Source organism: Vitis riparia, chromosome 14 (assembly GCF_004353265.1).
Source record: "Vitis riparia cultivar Riparia Gloire de Montpellier isolate 1030 chromosome 14, EGFV_Vit.rip_1.0, whole genome shotgun sequence".
NCBI lineage: Eukaryota > Viridiplantae > Streptophyta > Magnoliopsida > Vitales > Vitaceae > Vitis > Vitis riparia.
The window spans coordinates 6,241,208-6,262,855 of NC_048444.1; the positions used below are offsets into that span (position 1 = coordinate 6,241,208).

The following is a 21,648-nucleotide window of genomic DNA, read 5'->3' on the forward strand; positions in this document are numbered from 1 at the left end:
TTATTACCGATATTTTATGAATTAAAATTAATTTGATAAGATAAATTATTAATAATTTTAATTATTTAAATACATTAATGTTAATAAAAAGAAATGTTATCACATATTTTTAATAAAATTTTAGCAATTAAATATCAAATAAAATATTTTATATAAATTAATTTTATTTTTCATTTAAAATATAATAAAATTCTAGATTTTTGAGTGTTAGAAATAATAATGCAACATGGATTTGAACCTAAATCTCAAATAAAATATTTTATATAAATTAATTTTATTTTTCATTTAAAATGTAATAAAATTTTAGACTTTTGAACCTTTTAGTGTTAGAAATAATAATGCAACATAGATTCGAACCTAAATCTCAAATAAAGTACCTTGATATGATATAAAATACCATTTATTAGTGTTATATTGTTTATTTGAAATTATGAATGTTGACTTGTGCATAAAATAATAAAAAAAAAAATTGAGGGACAATAAAAGACATTCTGTTTTTATAATTGTGTGTTTTTAATTAAAATTTCATTTGTTCAAATATTTAATTAAAGTATGAGTATATGTTACTCATTAAAATTAAATTAAATTCTTTTGGTCAGGTGCAAAATGGTACGATTGAGGAGAACTAGGAAAGTACTAAGGGGTAGTGGACCTTGGCCGCGTTTGGATACAATCTTGAACTACAAGAGGGACCCTAGCCATTCTACAAATGAACATGTGGATCATGTGGCTAATATGTTCAAACGTTTCGAAGAGGAATATATCTTAGAGTCAACCCGTAAAATGCATATTCTACAAATGTCATTAACAGAACCTGAGAAAAAAGTTCTTGAAAATATATGGGAATCCATTCAAGAAGGGCCTCATGGTTTCACAAATTGGTCTTTTGATGACCTAGTAGCTATTTTCAAGGAACACTGGGAAACATGCTTCGTGAAGAATGCCATCAGACGAACAACAGTGCTTTCTATTTCTCCTAACTTGCGAAATGCAAGATTTTCAAATTCTAGTAGGCATAAAAATCTTAGAGGGTTATGGTTATTGAAAACAACTTCTAGAGTTATAGAAGACATTGTGTATAATCCTAACATTGTTTCTTTTAGTTTCAAGGGAGAAGATTAGTTTTCCTTCTATTTATTACATTTTTTTTTATGTTTTGTACATAACATGTAAATAATTTGATATGCCAAACATGACATGTATATTTATCTTGTTGATGTGACATCTCTCACAAAAAAATTCTTTAGCTCGCATAACGTTGTTAAGTTGTATGCAAGATGATCTTATGATTGAGTATGAGGTATATCAAACTTCTCATGAAATGTGGGAAGCGTTAAAAGAAAAGTATAGTGGACTTTCAACTACGAAGCTTAGAGGACTTGTAATGAAATTTGGAAATTACAAAATGCGACTAAACCATACAATGAAACAAGATCCTAAGGAGATGAAAAGAATAATAAAAGAGCTTAAAACATTTGGACATTATTATATTTAAAAAAATTATAAATTAAATAATGATTAATATTTTTAGAAAAAAACTCCATTTTGTTACAAATATTTTCAAACTCATTGTTGTCAAATTCAAAACTTAATTCTTATCGGTATGCTCACTATGTTGCAGGCTACACAGTTGCTTAATATAAGAGGAGTTTATCTTATTTTGAGCAGTCTTACTGCATCTTGACTTAGAAAGCCAAATATGTAAGATTTTATATTTGTCACTTAATTATTTGAATATAGTACATAGTTTTAATTAGTTGTAAATTACATTCATAATGTTGTGTTTTAAACAGGAGCAAACAATCATTTGAGGAGAATGATCCCCCTTCAAACCCAAAACTTCCTATGGGTTCATGGCTTTATTATTTGTAAGAATATATATACATATATAGTTAATTCATTTTGGATATTTATTCATATGTTGAAATATAATCATTTTTATGTGATGTTTTTTGCAGTCAAGAACAAGTACTCGCAAGAAAAAAAGATAACAAGGAATTGATAATAAATCATGATGTAAGAAAAGAAATGAATATTTGCATAATATGTTTTTTAGTCAACTTTTATACTCTATATGATAACTAACTAATTTAATATTACAGTTGCGAAAAGAGATTGGGAAAAAGTGGCAATCCCTTTCAAATGGAGAAAAAAAAGAGTTCTTAGAGAAGTCTAAAAAATGCCCTCATGAATATATAAAACAAAAGGATCGAAACTCAAAAAATGCATCAAAGGTAAGAAATTTGAAATTTATGTTTTTAAATTATGATAATATTTTCTTTCAATTTAAAATATATATGCTTATGTATATTTATGACTTCCAGTCGTATCTTCACACGCGTAGTTCGCCTGATCGGGTGTATAAACTACTTCAACACTTGCAACCTAATCAAAAGGCCGTCATACAAGAAATAGGGTTTGGAGGTATTTTAGGATTGCGATGTACTAAACTTGATCATAGTTTATGTCATTGGTTGGTAGAGAATTTTGACACTCTTTCATGCACATTAAGTGTGCATAACACTTCCATTAAATTATCCCCAATGGATGTTGAGTTAATTTTGGGCTTGAAGGCTAAGGGAGTGGAGGTAGATATAGAGAGATGTACAAGTAAACGGAATGATTTATACAACATGTATTGTGATGGGAAGGGAAAATTGCCATTGTTGATGTTAGAAAACCAAATACGGCAAGAAAAGAAATGTGGGGATGAATTTAAAATTCGTTTTGTATTATTTGTTTTGGGTGCCTTGTTATGTCCAACGATGAAAGTTAGTGTCAAGCCTTCCTTCCTCCATCTCCTTCAAGACACCGCATCAATAAAGAAGATAAATTGGGCTCAAATAGTTTTCTTCTTCCTTGTACGAGGCATAAACGATTTTAAATCCAAGAAACGAAGCAGTGGGATTTCTGGATGTTTATTTTTTCTAATGGTAATACACTTTTAACAAAGTTGATATATTCTGATATTTTTAACAATAATAGATTTGTGATATATTCAACTCTATAATTATTTTGGAATTTATTTCTTGCAGATTTTCTACCTAGACCACATTTCCACAAAGAAGGGTATGAACTTACGTTTTAATGCATATAGCCCTCGTATAAATGAATGGGGAGATGATGAGGTTTCTAGGATGAAACGTAAAATCAAAACACTTGGAGGTTATGATGATCCAAAGGTAAGATACATTTACTAACTGAAAAGCTTATTTGTTTATGTGATGTTGCAATTATAATAAAGTTTATGGATAAATTATAGGTCACGATATGGATTATAAAAATTGGGCAAAGTGTGGATATAGAGCAAAATAATGGTGCGGAAAATGAAAATGATGAAAAATGAAGGTAGTTGAGAAAGATGAGAGAACAAGTGATCATAAAGATAATGATATGAGAAATGTAGAAGATGGTGATAAACAAGATGCAAAAGTTCATGAACAACAAGAAGAAGGGCATAAGGTACTTTTTCATACTATATTTATATACATTAGTTTATTCATCTCAAACTTTTTTTTCATGATATTGGAGATTTTTATTTGTTACTAGGTTGAAGAAAAAAGTTTGATGGGTATGGAGGAAGCTTTTGAGAAGTTGAAAAAATTTGTGCTACAAACAAATGTTTCTAATATGGATGAAAGTTGTAAAAAATCAAGTTTTAGAGAATTTGAAGAAAATATATGGAATTGAAACGTTTGTTTTTTCCTATGAGCAATGTTGTCGTAGAAGAGAGATTGAGTGAGAATGACTCATGTGGTGACATGGAGTTACATGTTTCTCCCATTGCCAACAATCAATGTCACGATGAAAAGGTATTTGCATATTATGAAGACCTAGTTTTTTACAAAGTTCTATATATACATATATATATATATATATATATATATATACTAATGTTCAAATACATGATAGGTTAATGTTGATGTTCCATATGTTGAAAAACAAGAAGAACAACTAGTTCATTGGTGGTGCTCCCACGTCAATTGAAGAAAACACGATCAACAATGGAACGCAAGCCTAGTAAATTCAAGGTGTCACCCTACATTCATCAATCCAATAAGATGCCAAAGCCTAAGAGATTCCCAAGCATAGTTGTTGGATCACAAAAGGTATTAAAGGTAATATGTTACTTCATTGATGTAGTATTTTTTAAATACTTAATAATATAGTGAACGATAACTAATGTTTGTTAGAGATGTTTTCAATATAGATAATCCCCATGTCCATTTTGCCGAACGTGGAGGATTCACATTCCTTGAGTACACTTGAGTCTCTAGTTGTTGCTTATGTGTTTGATGTTTCATTGGACAAAAGGTGTGTAAACCAATTATTTTGACTATACTTTATGTATGTCATGTTTTAAAAGTTATACTTATTAAATATCTTATATTTTGCAGTGAACTTCTTGTTAATTTTCAATATGAGCATGCAAGTCGAGCAGACTTCTTGACTTTAGGGCCTAGACAAGAATTACTCGATGTGGTGAGTAATACAAGGATAAACCCAATTCTTATTAATTCTATTACATAATTAACATTGTTAACTTTTTTGTGTTTCATTTTTAGATCATAAATGTATTTGCATGCAAACTTAATAGTTTTGAGAACAAATTCAAAGGAATACGGCCTACCAGATGCTACTTACCCACCACATTTGCGGTATGTTCATCCATTATATTTCTTATTAAAGAAAAAAATAAACCTAATAATATTGTGATATATATATATGTTTTTTTTTTTTTGCATAGCAAATAATCTTACATGGTGGTAGAAAATTGGCAACTGCTACCAAGATGTTCACACATATTATCAAACACATGGATGAAATGAATGATTGCATTAAGGTACATATTTGAAGTTGGATTCATATCATAGTTGTAAATAATTATCAATGCTAAATGTGTGTTTTGTTTAGATATACATCCCGATGCACGATACATGTCCGGATCATTGGTATTTGTGTGTTATAAATCTTCATCAACATAATATTCATATATTGGATTCATTACCATCAATAGAAAGGGATGACATGCGAACTTCATCTGTGAGAACTGTGGTATGTCTTATATTTTAATGAATTTTATTACTTTTTAATGTTAGTTGTTAAATAGCATGTTTTATTTTGCTAAAATATATAACGATATGAATATTAGGTTGAAGAGTGTGCACATTTTTTTAATCTCAATGGGCATCTAAAGAATTTATCAAGTGTTCCATTGAAAGACCTACATGGGTAGATGTGCAAGTCAATGGGTAAGCAAGCATAATTGTTTCTTCAAATATAATGTGTTCAAGATAATATTTCTATGTACTAACTAGATAAATGTTTACTCATTTTATTTGTTAGGTGGGATTGTGGAGTCCATGTCATTAATCATATGCGAAGATCCGATTTCATGTACTCAAGTTCAACCCCTTCCATTGGGACTCTACAGCTATAAGACACAAATTGGCAATCGAATTACTTCTTGATGATGAAATAGTGAGAAAGCTATAATATTAGATAAAGTTTAGAATCATGCAAAAATAAAGAGAAGAAGAGTATAGAATACAATCAAGAGTTGATTTTTTTTTTGTACATAATTTTTTGCATTGTAATACAACTCATTGGTTATGATATGTAGAACTTGCTCCCGAAATTCCGGATGTAAAGTGGTTCATGGTGACCTACATTGAAAATATTTACAGTTATACATAATATTTTGAAAGAAATCCATATGATTAAATACTAAATGTTAAGGAACTTCTGTCAATATATAGATATATGATATGTGGTGTAAATAATTTATTCTATGACTCTTACTTGGTTTGTGAAGTAATTTGGTGGATGTAACCCGAGCCATGAATCATTTAAGCTTGTTTCTGGACCATTCTGAAATGTGCCAAGTGTTGTCTGTAATATGATTTAATTTTTCAATTACTCTAATAAGTAATATTTTTCACATCATAATAAAATTACTTAAAAAATGTTAAACTTACATTTTGAGAAAATTCATTTGTCCCGTGTCTTGATCCACCTTCCATGTTGTGATTTAGTAATGAAGGCATGTCCCCTGTATTAATATAAAGAATTCAATTTTTTGTTTCAACCAATTTAACCAAATAAAAATAACTATAAAGTGAATAATTAATGAATTTAGTGAATGTGTGTTTGAACATACCATATCTTCAATTGAATCTTCAATGTTGATAAATGCGTTGTGAGTGTTGACGAACTCTGGGCATTTTCGAACAGTGTGTCCTACTTTCTTACATTTCCCACAATGCCTTGGTTTCTTAAATTTGTCTTTTAAGTTACCCGGATTACCTTTCGTCTTCACAATGATAGGATCTCGAACATGGTGTTTTGTAGCTTTCAAATCTTCTCCTTCACTTTCTTCCACTGAATTTTTACAAAGTTCTTCCATTTGACAAGTGAGTCTTTGTATTTCACGTCTAGCCTCTTTAAAAGCTTTTTCCGATTGAGATGCGAAATAAGACATCCGTGAGCACATAGAGCTGAGTGCACCATATCGTATGATGTTAGTCGCATCACCTTGACTTTCATTGTCATGATGAACTTGGACCGTTTCCTTTGCTAACTTAGACCACCTTTTCATAATACAAGTCTCAGGTATTTCTTCAAGGTGTTCTATCTTCATTACAACAATCATGTGGGGACATGGAAAACCAACTGACTCAAACATCATACAAGTACATTTCATAGACCGATCACTATTACCATAACATACTTTCCAATCTTGTCAGGGCTTCTAAACTTGGTCAATGTATGGACACGATAACCTCCATGATTTTCTGTACTGACAGGGAAAAACAATTCTGCATTCTTCATCTCATCCCTAAATTTTAGAAAAGATTGCCTTGTGAAACAGTCCCTGCATATTTCTCAAGTGCATAGAGTTTGGTTGTTAGAACAGCTGAAGAATGGTGTGTCTCAAACTCTGCCTTTGCCTCATTATGACGAATACGTGAGAGTGCTCTATCAAAATGCTTGACAAACTCAAACAGCTTCAAACGAGTTTTAAGGAAACGATTCAAGTATGCATTCATGCTCTCACACCTTTGTGTGCTTTTCATACCAGCAAAGAAATGCCCCCTTAAATAAGCCTCTGCCCATCTAGAACGCTTAGCATATATATCTGTCACCCACTTATGTCCATGAAGATTAAACATTTCCAACATGTCATTCCATGCACATTCAAATTCTTCAACGGTGCCTTCCATGAACATGCACTTAGAAAAATGATTAGTAAAATCTTTGACATGGACATTAGTGAATGCATTGCGTTGAATATGCCAAGCACATAATCGATGACAAGAGTCTGGAAATATCCTCTTGATGGCTTTACGCATTGCTTTATCCCCATCAGTAATAACAGAAAGAGGCTTCTTGTTATTCATTGCATCCAAAAAAGTCTCCAAGACCCAAGTATAAGTGCTAACACTCTCATCTACCAATAATGCACATCCAAACACTATAGTTTGATGGTGATGGTTAATGCCAACTAGTATGACCAACGGTTTTTTATAAGCATTAGTCCGATAAGTTGTATCAAATGCTAACACATCTCCAAACAACTGTAATCCAATTTACTAGTAGAATCTGCCCAAAACAGGTTTGCTAGACGGTTGTCTTCATCAACATTGTACTTGTAATAAAATGATGGATCCATTTCAGACTTTCCACACAAATACGCCAGAGCACCCTCTGCATCACCATCTCTTAGATGAACTCTACGATCAGCATCAACATGGTTATATAAATTTTTTTTTGTGAAGCCAACATTTTTATATCCACCTGATTGTTGCACCATGTAATCCATAATTTGGCTAGTTCCCATGCCAACACTTCGCATTGCATTCAATTGAGCTTTATCTGCATTTTTAATGACCCTATGGGATCGAAGGAATTGGACATTTTTTTGTTCCACCAAAGGATGATTATGATCAGCCATAAACTCTTTCACAACCCACTTGTTCATTTGTTTATTAAACGCAATCCGAAACGTTGCCTCACAACCAACTCGAGTTACTGCCTTAGGTTCTCGTTTTCGATTTTCATTCTCTAAACACACTCTATGTCGATATCCTTCTTTCGAACAAACCCACTTACGAGATACTATATTTTGATTTTTATCTCGTTTCGCATCATCCTTTCTAACACTAAATCCGGTAACTTTAGCAAATAAATTATAAAATTCTTCTGCCTCCTCTACTGAGCTAAACTCCATCTTCCATACATCTTTAACAGTTAAATCATTAAAAATCTTGTCCGAAACTAGAATGGCCTCTTCATCAGACTCAGTTTTAACAATGCTATCATATTGGTAATCAAAGTCTTCATCGTTCAAATCAATGATAAATTCCTTTCATTTGCCTTTGTCCATTGTATCTATGAAAAAACTGAAATATAAAAGATAGAGTAGTTAGAAAATTATATTATCTAGTTTGTATCATCTCTTAGAAAGTTCGTACCCACTCTTAGAAAGTTCGTACCCTCTCTTAGAAATTTCATACCTGGTCTTAGAAAGTTCGTACCCTCTCTTAGAAAGTTCGTACCCTCTCTTAGAAAGTTCGTACCCTCTCTTAGAAAGTTCGTACCCGGTCTTAGAAAGTTCGTACCTTGTCTTAGAAAGTTCGTACCCACTCTTAGAAAGTTCGTACCCTCTCTTAGAAAGTTCATACCCTCTCTTAGAAAGTTCGTATCCTCTCTTAGAAAGTTCGTACCTTCTCTTAGAAAGTTCGTACCCTCTCTTAGAAAGTTCGTACCCGGTCTTAGAAAGTTCGTACCCTGTCTTAGAAAGTTCGTACCCACTCTTAGAAAGTTCGTACCCACTCTTAGAAATTTCGTACCCTCTTTTAGAAAGTTCGTACTCTCTATTAGAAAGTTCGTACCCTCCCTTAGAAAGTTCGTACCCTGTTTTAGAAAGTTCGTACCCACTCTTACAAATTTCGTACCCTCTCTTAGAAAGTTCGTACCCTCCCTTAGAAATTTCGTACCCTCTCTTAGAAAGTTCGTACCCTCCCTTAGAAAGTTCGTACCCTCCCTTAGAAAGTTCGTACCATCTCTTAGAAAGTTCGTACCCACCCTTAGATAGTTCGTACCCTCTCTTAGAAAGTTCGTACCCTCTCGTACCCTCCCTTAGAAAGTTCGTACCCTCCCTTAGAAAGTTCGTACCCTCTCTTAGAAAGTTCGTACCATCTCTTAGAAAGTTCGTACCCGGTCTTAGAAAGTTCGTACCCTCTCTTAGAAAGTTCGTACCCGGTCTTAGAAAGTTCGTACATTCTCTTAGAAAGTTCGTACCCTCTCGTACCCTCCCTTAGAAAGTTCGTACCCTCCCTTAGAAAGTTCATACCATCTCTTAGAAAGTTCGTACCCGGTCTTAGAAAGTTCGTACCCTCTCTTAGAAAGTTCGTACCCGGTCTTAGAAAGTTCGTACCCTCTCTTAGAAAGTTCGTACCCTCTCTTACAAAATGTTGATGATAATTTCATAACAAATTACTAAATGCTCTCAATTTGATTAAAAATAACTCAGAACAAAAAATTAAAAAATCTAGATATTATAAATCATTACATATTTAAATGTCATTTAACATGACATTTCTACCTACAATAGTTATATGTAAATGAAAAAAAAATAAATCAAATGTTACATTTTAACACTTGTAATCACTTGACATCCTTCAAGACATATAAAGCTTCATCTTCAAATTTAATCTATGAACAAAAAAAAAAATTATATAAAAATATTAATAACAATTTGATAACAAAATTTTGTAATAAACTCATAAAAAATTCTAAAATCGTTATTTAACATCACATTTCTTCCTACAACAATTATATTTGGATAAAAAATATCAAAAATTACCTTTGACACTTGTAATCGCTTGAAATCCTTCATCTTCTTCATATAATACAAATTTTAAATTTTCTCTCTAAAAAAGTTTTGAACTTGATCTTGAAATTTGATTCATCAAAATACATCTTACATATTTTGTAATTTGGTAGTTGAAATTATTTAATTTTCATATTAAATTACTATCCTTTTTTATATATATGAATAATGAGAGTATAAGAGTAGTAGGTAAGATTTTCTTTTTTTAGATAGAGTTAGGTAATGCATTAAATAACAAATTATATTTGATATTTAATAATAAATTATAAAAAAGTTGTAATATTTAGATATATATGAAATACATGTGATTATTTCTCACCAACAAGTCATCTTTACCGGTTTGATAAGTTTTTATAAATTTTTTAATGATATATACTTTACACATGTCATATTTTTATTGGGGTCAAATGTGGGTAGGTGCCCCCAAAATGAAGAGTGGGTACCATAGAACAACCCTTTAAAAAAATACCAAGATTACCTCGCGTGTTTAAAAACCTCAAATGATGACCTCATACTCTTCTTCGTCTTCTTCTTCAGTGTCTTTTCCTGCAAATCCTAGGTTCGAATTATGAATCCTTCGTTGGAATCTAAGCAATTTCCCCATGATTTCTTGATTTCAGGAGTACCCTATACTGTTGAAAGCGACATTGACGAGATTACGTAAAATTTAAGAGAAATTTGGACCTTTTTTTACCCCCCAAAAATAGATGTTTGAAAACCCTCGTTGTCTTGTTCTCTCCCACCCTCGTTCTTCTTCTCTTTTTTCTTTAACCTTTATAATGTCCTCATCATTACCTGAGTATCTTTCACCGTTCATCTTCATCTTCTTCTAAGATTTCTAATTTTTAGTCTTGTATGATAATTTCACCATTGCAAACATATGGGTCTCTTTAAGGTGTTTTTTCCTCCTTTTTTGGGATTATTTTTTGGTTTTTTTTTTCAAAAAAAAAAACAAATTAGGGTTTGCTTGGAAGAAGAAGGTGTGGAAAAGAAAGTTGTGGGGACTTTTATGTTCTAGATTTTGTTTGTTTGGTGAGAAAATTTTGATGAAAAGAAAAAGTTACTTTGATTTATTTTTGGGGGTGAATAGCATTAGGGCTTCCAAAAGGATTGGATTTCGCTGGGGCTGTGTTTTGACGACAGCTTGAATTGTACAGGATGCCCGTCCACATCCCTCTTTGGCTTTGACTTTTGGGCCTATTGAGCCTAGAGGGATGTGGGGGCCGGGCGATCGTTATTAGGTTTGACTTTTGAGAAGAGAAATGCTAGTGGTATGTTGGCACTTGGCAGCAAGTGCGTCCTCCGCTTGAACCGGCCGCCAGAGTTGAAGGAGATTAGTGCCTTTCGAAATACTCTTTTTAGGAAAATGAACAGATAACTTGAGGGGCAAGTGTAGGCTGGAAAACTGGGGAGGGGGTTGGAGGATGCAGTAGTGACGCTTGCAGTAAACCTTGGGAGCTTATTTGATAATGGGAAATGGATTGAGAGCACAATTCTGATGTGGTGTATGGTGGAGGATTTCGTGTTGAACAGGGGAAAGAGATAGATAATGGAATCCTAGATATGCCAAGGCTCTAAAGAATTGTACAGTTGAGTCAATTTTAGGACATTTTGTGGGGTATGGATTTTAAGGGGTGACCTGGGTGAAGTTATTCTCCGGTCCTTTGATTTTGGGCTGGTGTTTTGAGGGGGGTGCGGGGTGGTGTTATTGATTGTGCTCTCCCTTGGAAGGAGTTGTGGCGTGCTGTTACTCCCTCACTGGTTATTTTTCTTTGCTTGGACTGCAGCTTGGGTAGGATTCTCACATCGTACCATTTACTCTCGCAGTCAATACACTCTCACAGTCAATATCCTGATTTGTATTGCTTGTGCAAAAAAAGCAGGAGCTGGGAAATAACCTTTTTAGTGCGCCTATAGTTTGGAAAGGCACGCTTAGGCCAACGAGCTACCACTCCCTAGTTATAGAATCTCGTTTGCCTTGTTGAAGAGTCACTCCTCGTTCCTTTACTTTTCCTTTTTAAACATTTCTATTTTTGAAATTTCCAATTGTATATTAAAATATATATAATTCGATTAGTTTTTTTGTTGAATCTTCTTTTAAATGTTTAGAATCTTAATTTTTTTATTGATTAGATTATGTTTTGGATCATATTTTATAAAATTGATATGCATCATAGGTTAAGTTTCACTTCATTGAGGGGTGTGCCTCGTGTTGCCTTGTGCCTTTTGAAACTATGAGTACACCATGATGTTTCTGAGTAGTGTCGTCCCTTTTTTTTTTTGTCTCTTCTTCCCTTGTTTGCATTTTTATAGGAAACCAGAGAAATTGTATTAAGGGAAAAGCATTTGGTTCTAGGAAGGATGAGGGCTTCTTCAAGCTAATTTATAAAGAGGCAAAGAGATCTAAATCTACACTAAGGGACCAAAATATGTCTCAGGAAACCCAATTGAGCCCCTGAAAACCCAGGAAGTCTTCAGAGAAACCTTGAGACTCCCACGAGAGAATACTAGCTGTAAAGTCTGGTTTCTTATTGTTTCCATTTTGGCGTTAGATCACCAATGACCTTGTGGGGTGGCATGATGCTTTCTTGGGCAAAGGAGAAAGCCAGCCTAGAATTCAGTTCCTTTTGGTACTCTTTGGTGCATATGAAGAGAAAGGAATAGGTTCTTGATGATAAAAAACATTTCCTCTTCAAGGTAGAACCCATGTTCTGTACTTTAGTTTTATGGGGGCATCTTCTATGAAGAGGGTAATGCATCCTATGTAAACTTTGTATGTGCTTGAGTCATAAGTAATTTTGCTCTGCATTTTTTTCCTTTACTATCTTGTTTTCGGGTTTTCCTGCATCTGCCATTTGTACTGTGACTGAGCTGTGTGGCTCCTCTTAAAGGAGTGATCCTATCTATCTTTAAAACAAAGCATACAAGAAAGAAGGCCTATCAGGTGTGCTGAACTTCTGTATCATGTTCCAACTTGTAAGTCAGAATGTACTTTCCTCACCATGTCATGCTGTAAGAGCAATCCTTGTCCATGTAATTTTGCACCCAAATACTCTCAGATGTTGTTATGTTGTAAGTTGTACTATTTTGCTTATTTTAGAGCGTTTCAAATTTCCTGCTACTTTGAGAAGAACTAGTGCAACTTGTTTTGATATATTCGATAATTTGAAAAAACATGTACAAGTGGTTAACTTCATAAGTATAAGTTTGCTTTTGCACTCTAGAACATATGTAGATGGAATAAAAGCTTGAGGGGCACTATTGAATATCATGAGGGAAAATTAAATTGTAGTTTGGTTTTGAATGAAAAAGAAAATTAGCTGCATTTGCAGTAGATTAAAAAAAAAGGTTCAATTTTGATATTGTTGGGAACTTTGTTACTATATATTAATGCCTGGAAGAAGAGAGTTAGCCTAATGATCTAGGCATACCTGTTTTGTAGCCATGGGAGCAACAGGAGCATGAAGAAAATGCACCCAAACTTGCACAATTCATGCTGGAATTTTTGCAATTGTTTATTTTGTTAACAAGAAGAACAGGAGGACAGATTCAACAAAGCTGTTGATGTATTGGAATGTCTGTTAGAGACGGACTTTATGCAGAAATAAAAATAGAAGTTCATGGAAGCTTGAGGGCTTCTTAAAATTACTCCATCCTCATCCTTAAATAGTCTCTTAGCTGTTTATCAATCCAATCTTTCAGTCATAGGAGCTGCTAAGTTATTGATTTGGTTATTTGCATAATATACAATCATGAACTGTTGGATTTGTGTTATATTAGTATATATCTTTTCCTTTTTCGAACTAAATTTCCATCATTGCAGGACCCAATAGAAAAAGGAGATGGTAAAGGAGACCAAAAATATGGAGGTCTTCAATGAACCTGATAATTTTCTGATAACCATGAGGGAAGTGCAAGATACTCTACTAGAAGGAGATTCAAATCTGCAATCTCTGGTTGATGGTAACTTAAAAGAATGACATAGAAACAACTGAAAGCCCTGCCAGTGTGAATCCTGTTGCTGAAAGAAATGGAATTGAGAAATAGAATGAAGAAGAGGCCTGATGCACTCGAAAATAAGCTGCTAGAGAAAGGTGGCCTCTCCAAATCTGATCGAAATACCATATCAACTGATGAACGCTCCAGTCCAGAAAATGGTGATGAGATATGTAATGTCTGGAGTACACCAGAAGTGCTTGGATTTTCTGGTGAACAACAACTGGATGTATTGAAAAGTTATTGTACCAAGGAAAAAATAATGCCAACCTCATCAGATTTAATACAAAAACAGGACAACTCACTGGAGGTTCATGAAGACCATTGTGACGCCTTATCAACAGTTGTTGATGATGCCTCCACTGGTCAATTTGCTGCAAAGGTTTCAGACAATAGACCTGCATCTGTAAAGGGAGTGTGGCAAAGGGATTTGAAACCCACTAGCAATGACGACAAAATTTCAGATACTAAATCTGATGATCCTTCCTCCAAGCAGATAGCAGAGAAAAACAAGAAGTTCAAAGATGAGTTGGAGGCTCCACCAGAAAGAGCACCTCTAGGTGATTTGAGGAAAAAGCTCCTCATTCTTGATATAAATGGGCTTCTTGCAGATATACAATCTCATACTCCAAAGGGGTATAAGGCGGACAAAAGAATTGCAAAAAGGGCAGGTGAGGATCGACTCCAAAATGTTTATCTGCTCATGAGTTTCAGGCATTTTATTTCACATTCAAGTCAATCAATTTGTGTCACTCAGATTGTAATTGGATCATTTTTTTCTTTCTCAGTTTTTAAGAGACCCTTCTGTTCTGAATTCCTGAAATTCTGCTTTGAGAGATTTGATGTGGGCATCTGGTCATCAAGAACTAAGTACTCATACCCTTTCTAATCAAAGTCTTTTAACTTTTTTCATCTCCTACAGTAGCTTCATTATTTTCTCCTTGAAACAACTATTTTATAACCTTATCCCATACATGAACTTCAAAATTAAGTTGTTTCTGCAGGAAGAATGTAGAACAAGTAGTAGACTATTTGCTTGGTGATATGAAACACAAACTGCTATTTTGTTGGGTAAGCTCTTTGAAGTTTTCTTTGAATTTTCTACGTATTTGCCTCCAATATTGGTTGGGCAACCTATTCTATATAAATTTTGCCCATACAGCTTCTTTTATATCTGCTACCAAATTTTAGGTTACTTGTTCTAGTGTCTAAATAAAAAATTTTCATCATCCTTGTTTTGTTTCGCAAATGACAAAATGTTTTACCTTTAACGTCATCATCTGGTTGCAGGATATATCCCACTGCACTGACACAGGATTCAAAACTTTGGAGAACAGGCACAAAACCTTGGTATTTAAGGAGCTGAGGAATATATGGGATAAATGTGACCCCAATCTTCCATGGCCGAAGGGAGATTATAATGAATCTAATACATTGTTGGTGGATGATTCTCCATACAAAGCTTTGCTTAATCCAGTAAGTTCCATCACTTATTTTGTTTTTCTCTGTTTTAGGATGCAGATGCTTATTTATTTATTTTTAGTTTTCAGTTCATGCCCTAATTCTTGTTTTTGAATATGTGATAAACTTTCATGCAGCCACACACAGCAATTTTCCCTAATTCATACACATACCAGGATAAAAGCGATAATTCTTTAGGTAAGATGTCTTTCAATATGATTCCTCCAATTGACTTAGTCCAATCTGGATGAAGTAACTGTTATCTTCAATAATTTTCACTATTTATAAAATTTCAAATTAATTATTTTCTTAATATGTGTGGCTTAGAAATTAGAATATCGAGATAGGACATGTGTTGCAGTGATCTGTCTGACCTTAAAATTCCTCACCAATGATTTAGGATTTTGTGACACTTAATTTTCATTCCTCCAATTGATTTCTACATATTTCAGAATGCAGAAATTTTGTTAAAACTCAATGCAAGAGGAAGAATTTATGAACGGCATAAAATCTGTTGTTTCTCAAAATCTTCTAACTCTTAAAATTGGAAAAATGGTTATAATTGTTGTCATTATTGTTATTTTCCAAGAAAAACAACTGTTGGCGCTTTCTCATATCTAATATGCAAATTAGATAGTTACCATTAGTTCACATCACGGATTCACATTGTCTTTACTATTACAGAAATAAATCCACATTAATGTTATAATAACTACGTATCAGGAGGTAGATTTATTTTCCAACTTTTCATATCATGTCCTTGGTTTAAGAGAAGGAAATGATACAGATGAAAATGCAATTGATGGCAGGTTTAGGAGGTGAGCTTCAGGTATATCTGGAAGGGTTAGCTATGGCTGGAGATGTAAAGATGTATGTAGAGCGACACCCATTTGGTCAAAGTGCTCTCACTGAACAAAGTCCATCATGGGGCTATTACCATAGCATTTTGAGGGCTGTGTCTTCTTCAACAATGACAGGATAATTCTTATCTCTCTTTTTAGCTTGGTTATTGGATTCCCCAAGGCCCAGTCTTTGGGTGAGCTTAACCGGCTTGTTTGATAGGGTAGGAAAAACGGAGTTGGGGTTATGACATTCTTGATGGCTGTTTCATTTTAGTGAAAAAAGTCAATCTGGTGTGGGATGCTGTAATTTGCAACAGGATGGTTGCTTGGAACGGTTAGGATGTATGTTTAAGAGAAACTCTCTTTCTGGGGAACCCATATTGAGATGACTAACATGGATTCTGATTGATACTTCAACCAAGCAGCTACTTTGGAAAGTGCTTTACTTATAGAGCTTTAGTACTGAGATGAAGCCTTGCTGATGGGTTTTCATATCCTGTTTACACAACAATCAGGAAGGGCCACCCAGGCAGTCAATCTAGCTATATCCCATTCTCTGCTTCTTGTTCTCCCATGTACTGCCATGTTATTTACTATTGAACAGAAGTTTCTGTCTCTAGCTGTCCTTATCGTAGAACATGAATCCCATGCTTTCTTGGCATGATCCTGACTGTCATATCTTAATGAAAAACGCTGTCATTCATTCATGACAGTTCAATAAAGTGGTTGTGGAATTGAAGAGAAATAATTTGGACATGAATGAATCCAGTTGTTAGCATATTCTATGTTCTGTTCATAATTCTTGTTTGGAACTTCTCGATATGTCGAGTAATCTAGTTGGATGTGTCCTCAAACATTTATCTATTTGTTTGTTTGTTGGTCGGGGTTGGCTCCGAGTGAGGTGTGGGGGCAATGGGGTTTGGTTTCTTGCTCATCTTTGAGAATATAGCATCCTCAAGGATCCCCAAGATTCACAGCATCATCATTGATCTCATAAAATCTCTCTTGGGCATCCTTTGGAAAAAGCTGTGTTTCTCTAAACTCCAATTTTTTATTATATAATTTAATAAATAATATTTTTGAATTTTTTGGGTCAATTAAAACATTGGAAAATACAACAATGGTAGGTTTGTTTGGTTTCTTACTCCAATATCTGTCACCAAGTGAGTTGTAACTGAAGGATTATATTTCAGAAAATTTAGTACTAACTATTTTCTGTCACAAACAGATGAATTATTGCAAGTGTAGTCTTTGGATCACAGAAAAAAATTTATGAAAAAAAAAAAGTAATTTAATCATGAAAATTTTTCATGGTTGAATGTCTCGTTCTGTTACGACAATGAAATTAGCAATTGCAAAGGAGTCCTTCATAATTGAAAGTTAATTTTTGCTGTGAAATGGTTAGTGACAAAAAGTGTTTAGTATTAAATAAAGTTATTTTTATAAGATATTGTAGTTAGAAAAATATTAAGGTATCGTAGTGGTAATTACTGGATGAAAGATTCGAATCATTAAATATGTATGTATATCGAATAAATGTTATTCTTTAACAAGTTTAGGATAAAACATTTAAATTTTGAATATAAAGAGACAAAATGTAAAAGATTGAGGAATAAAATGTATTTAACAAAATATATATATATAAACCCTTTTACAAAAAATATCAGGCTATATTATGTCCTTAAAAATTATTTCAAAAAATTATAAAATTTGAGACACTAATTTTCTTTAAATAATTTTTAGAATAGAAACCATTTTAAGATAAACTTTTTATGTAAGAATTATAATTTAATTATTATTTTTAAAAATAGAAAACAAGATGGACATACAAATAACACTTTAATAATTTAATTTTCTTTTATCTCAATTTTCTTTCTTTTTTTTTCCTTATATTTTTTTCCCTCAAAAACTTTTTGAACTATACCTGACGAAAAAGAAAAACTTGCATTGTTCCTTCATGTTGTTGCTACCCCTTTTGAGTTGGATGGCAAACAACATCCCTTTCTGCACAAAGCATGCTAACTTTCCTCCAAGATCATTAGCTCGCCAAGATGAGGGTGCAATACCACCTTGGCCTAGAGGAAGAATTCAATGCCCAAAATCACATGGAAGTAGTTTAGGGAGCAATACAAATCAATTTAGGCCATAACTCTGATTTGTTTTTACAACTTATTAAACCCAACTTATATTTAAAGTTCAAAATATATTTAATTTTTTTCATTCCAAAATATAATGTACGTATTTAAAAATTAATTTGACCATAGTCTAATAATGATAAATGACTTTTAAAAAAAACCCTTATTAAATATGGAATAATATATATATAATTTAAAATATTGGTTTTGTTTGGTTTTTATCAATTAAGAGATAAAGAAACAAAAAACCGAAGCAACAAAGTTGGGTTATAAATTTCAAATCAAACTGAACTTTATAATTATTAAAGTTCGAATCGATATGATCAATTTTGATTGATTTGGTTTGATATTTCAAATTTTTTTGGTTTTACTTACACCCATGTGACCAAGGCCTCCATTGGCAAGATAAGAGAATATACTCATGATAGTTAAAATTTGGTGAATAATGGAGGGGCCCGTGATGGAAAGAGGGTTTAAAGAGTGTGGTGGGTACAATTACAAAGAAAAGCTATATATATATATTAGGATTAATCATTTAGATGTCTTAGCATAATCATTAGTTTATAATAAGGTTTAGTCATAAAATTAAGGTTGTTGTGGATAACAATAACATAGAGGAATTAGAGAAAGGTACTTCTTCGAATGTCCTTATGATTGATGCATTTACCAATCATTCAAGACTGCACAATAAAATCATGACACAAAATATATATAAAAACCTGCTCCAATAAATTCATCATCATTCTTATTTGAAACAATCATATCAGTTTGTTACATGTGATTTTTCAATTTTTCAATTTATGAATTGAGTTAAAAATAGACTGACCCAGAAACCTCAAAAGACTTTGTGCTAACTGTGGAATCATGAGGGCCACGAAAATAAGGAGATAAGGCACAAAAGCTTTGGAAATATATGTGGAATCATTGCAGACTTGAAAAGGATGGTGATGATGGCCAAATCTTGTTCATATGCCCATGACTTTCGGTTGCTACCACCATCAGTTTTTTCTTCATCATTTTCGTATTTGTACAGAGAGTAGGTGTTGACTCTTAACCCTTCCATGACCTAACCCTCCCATGCCAGCCCATTACGTCTTCTTCATAAACATGTCATGTGCATCTCTCTCTCTCTCTCTCTCTCTCTCTCTCTCTCTCTCTCTCTGGCTTCATCCATTTTCATTACCATAAAATCATCACATTTTGGACTCTTTTCGTGGCATGCTGCCACCAATGTTACGTTATAGAATAAGAATCTTTTCCAAATGACAATTTGGCTGGCATTCTCTTTTTCATATACCCTTCTGTTCATACCATTTGGGCTGATTTGGTGATGATATCCTGCTAGGTTTTTCAAAAGGGATGATACGGCTTTTCTGAGATACTTGGGGCCACGGGGCCATGGAGAAAGATCAACAAGTGGGCGGTGGTCCCTGTGGATATAAATGGATGACAGGATCCAGTAATCCTAACCACCTTCCTTCATTAGAGATTATTATTAACACAATCACCATGGCATGAGGTGTTTTAGGGACTTGTTAATTTCTATTCCACATCCCATTAATCTTTTTTATTGATGAAATTTGGTTGATCACGATATGGTAATTAAGTACATAAATATAATGGGCAAGGCATGTGCCTTGGATGGCTTTAAATTAATCTAGGTGACCTGTCAACTCGGTTTTGCAATTCATCATCTCTTGACTTGGTCCATTTGTCAATATCATCATCTAGAAATATTCTTGTGCTAATTGAAGTCCAAATCACTTAGTTTTGACACGAATCGATCAATAATTCTTATTATATACATGAAACAAATCATTTTTTAATTTTGGAATCACCAATCGTTTTGCGTGTCGACATCTGCAAATTTCCTTCTTACATTAGCCAAAAACAAATTAAGCATTGCATGTGCTCTAATAAAGTTGATGAATGTACAAGATGAGATAGAAAGTGATTGTTTTTTAAAAAAAACCTTCCCCCTAAAGTCAATAGTCCCACTTTCTTAAGCCCCAAGGCTAGATCCATAAAGATGTCAAGGATCTGGCCCCAAAGGGATAAGATGGAATCTTGACCTAAATCCCACATTCAATATACCCTTAACAGGGAAGTATTGCCCTTGTTTACGGGTCACACAAAGTTGGGAAAGGTCTTTAGAAATGTGAATGGTTTTGAGCTCTTGAAGGAAGTAGTAGTACTCCATGATCATAAACAAATAAACAATTGATAGTTTGGAATTAAGGTAAACCATTAAAAGGGTATGATGATGATGATGATGGCTTGCTTGTTGGCCTAAAAGCCCACTTAATAATAATGAGTAAATGCACATGGTGATATGGTGGGAGGGTGGGGGAGACATCATGTGGGAGAGAGAGAGAGAGAGAGAGAGAGAGAGGGAGGGAGTGATAATGGTGAAAATGGAACATAGTTTAGGATGATTGGGATAGGTGAGTTTGGTCCCTGCCTAGTGAAGCTTGGGCATCCCACATGTGATCACCTTTTGCTTTATCCATGTGGTTTGGCATATTTCCTTCTATCATTAATCCTTTCTCTTTCTCAACCATCACCATCACCCCCCACTTGTGTTTTATATATATATATATATATATATATATGATGAATACCCATTGATTAATGAATGTGTATACATATATATGCCTATATATATATTCTTGTATAGTTTACACGTAGAGCTTTCCATGCATGCAAGTTTCCACACTAATATTATGTATCTACTAAGTCCTAACTAGCACCATATCTATGACCATGACTAAATATATAACAATAATGCTTTTATTTTCAAGTGCGATTCAATGCATAGAGGTGTTTAATTTTATTCTTTTCTTTTCACACTATATTTATGGAAGTGCATATGCAATACTATTAAATATATGTAATTTTAAAAAAAAAATCAGGGATGTTTATTTTTCTTAAAATAGTTCAATTTTAATGAAAATTTGCTTCTTTTATATTCTCTTTTCCTAGTATATATATATATATATACCTATTTTGGATGTGACGCGCTAATAATTCAATTAGTATTTTGTTCATGTTAAGTAAGGAATTTCTTAATTATTACTTTCAAAGCAATGGATATATATTCTTTGATTTAAAATATTATCGAATTTATCTGTACATTTGAAAAAAAAAATAAAGAGATAAAAACCATCACCACCGACATTATATAACATTGGATGTAACACACTAATAGTACAATAAAATGGCTTAAGAAATAGCTTCAAAACAAAAAAGGAAGTACATTTGCAAGCATGGAGTATAATTCCACTATATGAAGACAATCACACAATAGTACCCTAAGCAT

General features: G+C 33.2%; 1 protein-coding gene across 4 annotated transcripts; it reads left to right on the forward strand.

Annotated features, from left to right (window-relative positions):
* Positions 1–10,406: 10,406 nt before the first annotated feature.
* LOC117931201 lies at positions 10,407–16,958 on the forward strand. 4 transcript variants are annotated; one of them, XM_034852119.1, is made up of 7 exons: positions 10,407–11,687; positions 13,719–14,562; positions 14,680–14,761; positions 14,896–14,962; positions 15,182–15,367; positions 15,490–15,550; positions 16,162–16,958. In XM_034852119.1, exons 2-7 carry the CDS (start codon positions 13,926–13,928, stop codon positions 16,332–16,334), a joined length of 1,206 nt encoding a protein of 401 aa, XP_034708010.1. In that variant the 5' UTR covers positions 10,407–11,687; positions 13,719–13,925; the 3' UTR covers positions 16,335–16,958. The 4 variants fall into 4 exon arrangements, with proteins under 4 accessions (XP_034708010.1, XP_034708009.1, XP_034708007.1 ...); XM_034852118.1 differs by lacking the exon at positions 10,407–11,687 and adding an exon at positions 11,996–12,928; XM_034852116.1 differs by lacking the exon at positions 10,407–11,687 and adding an exon at positions 11,996–12,871.
* Positions 16,959–21,648: the final 4,690 nt, after the last annotated feature.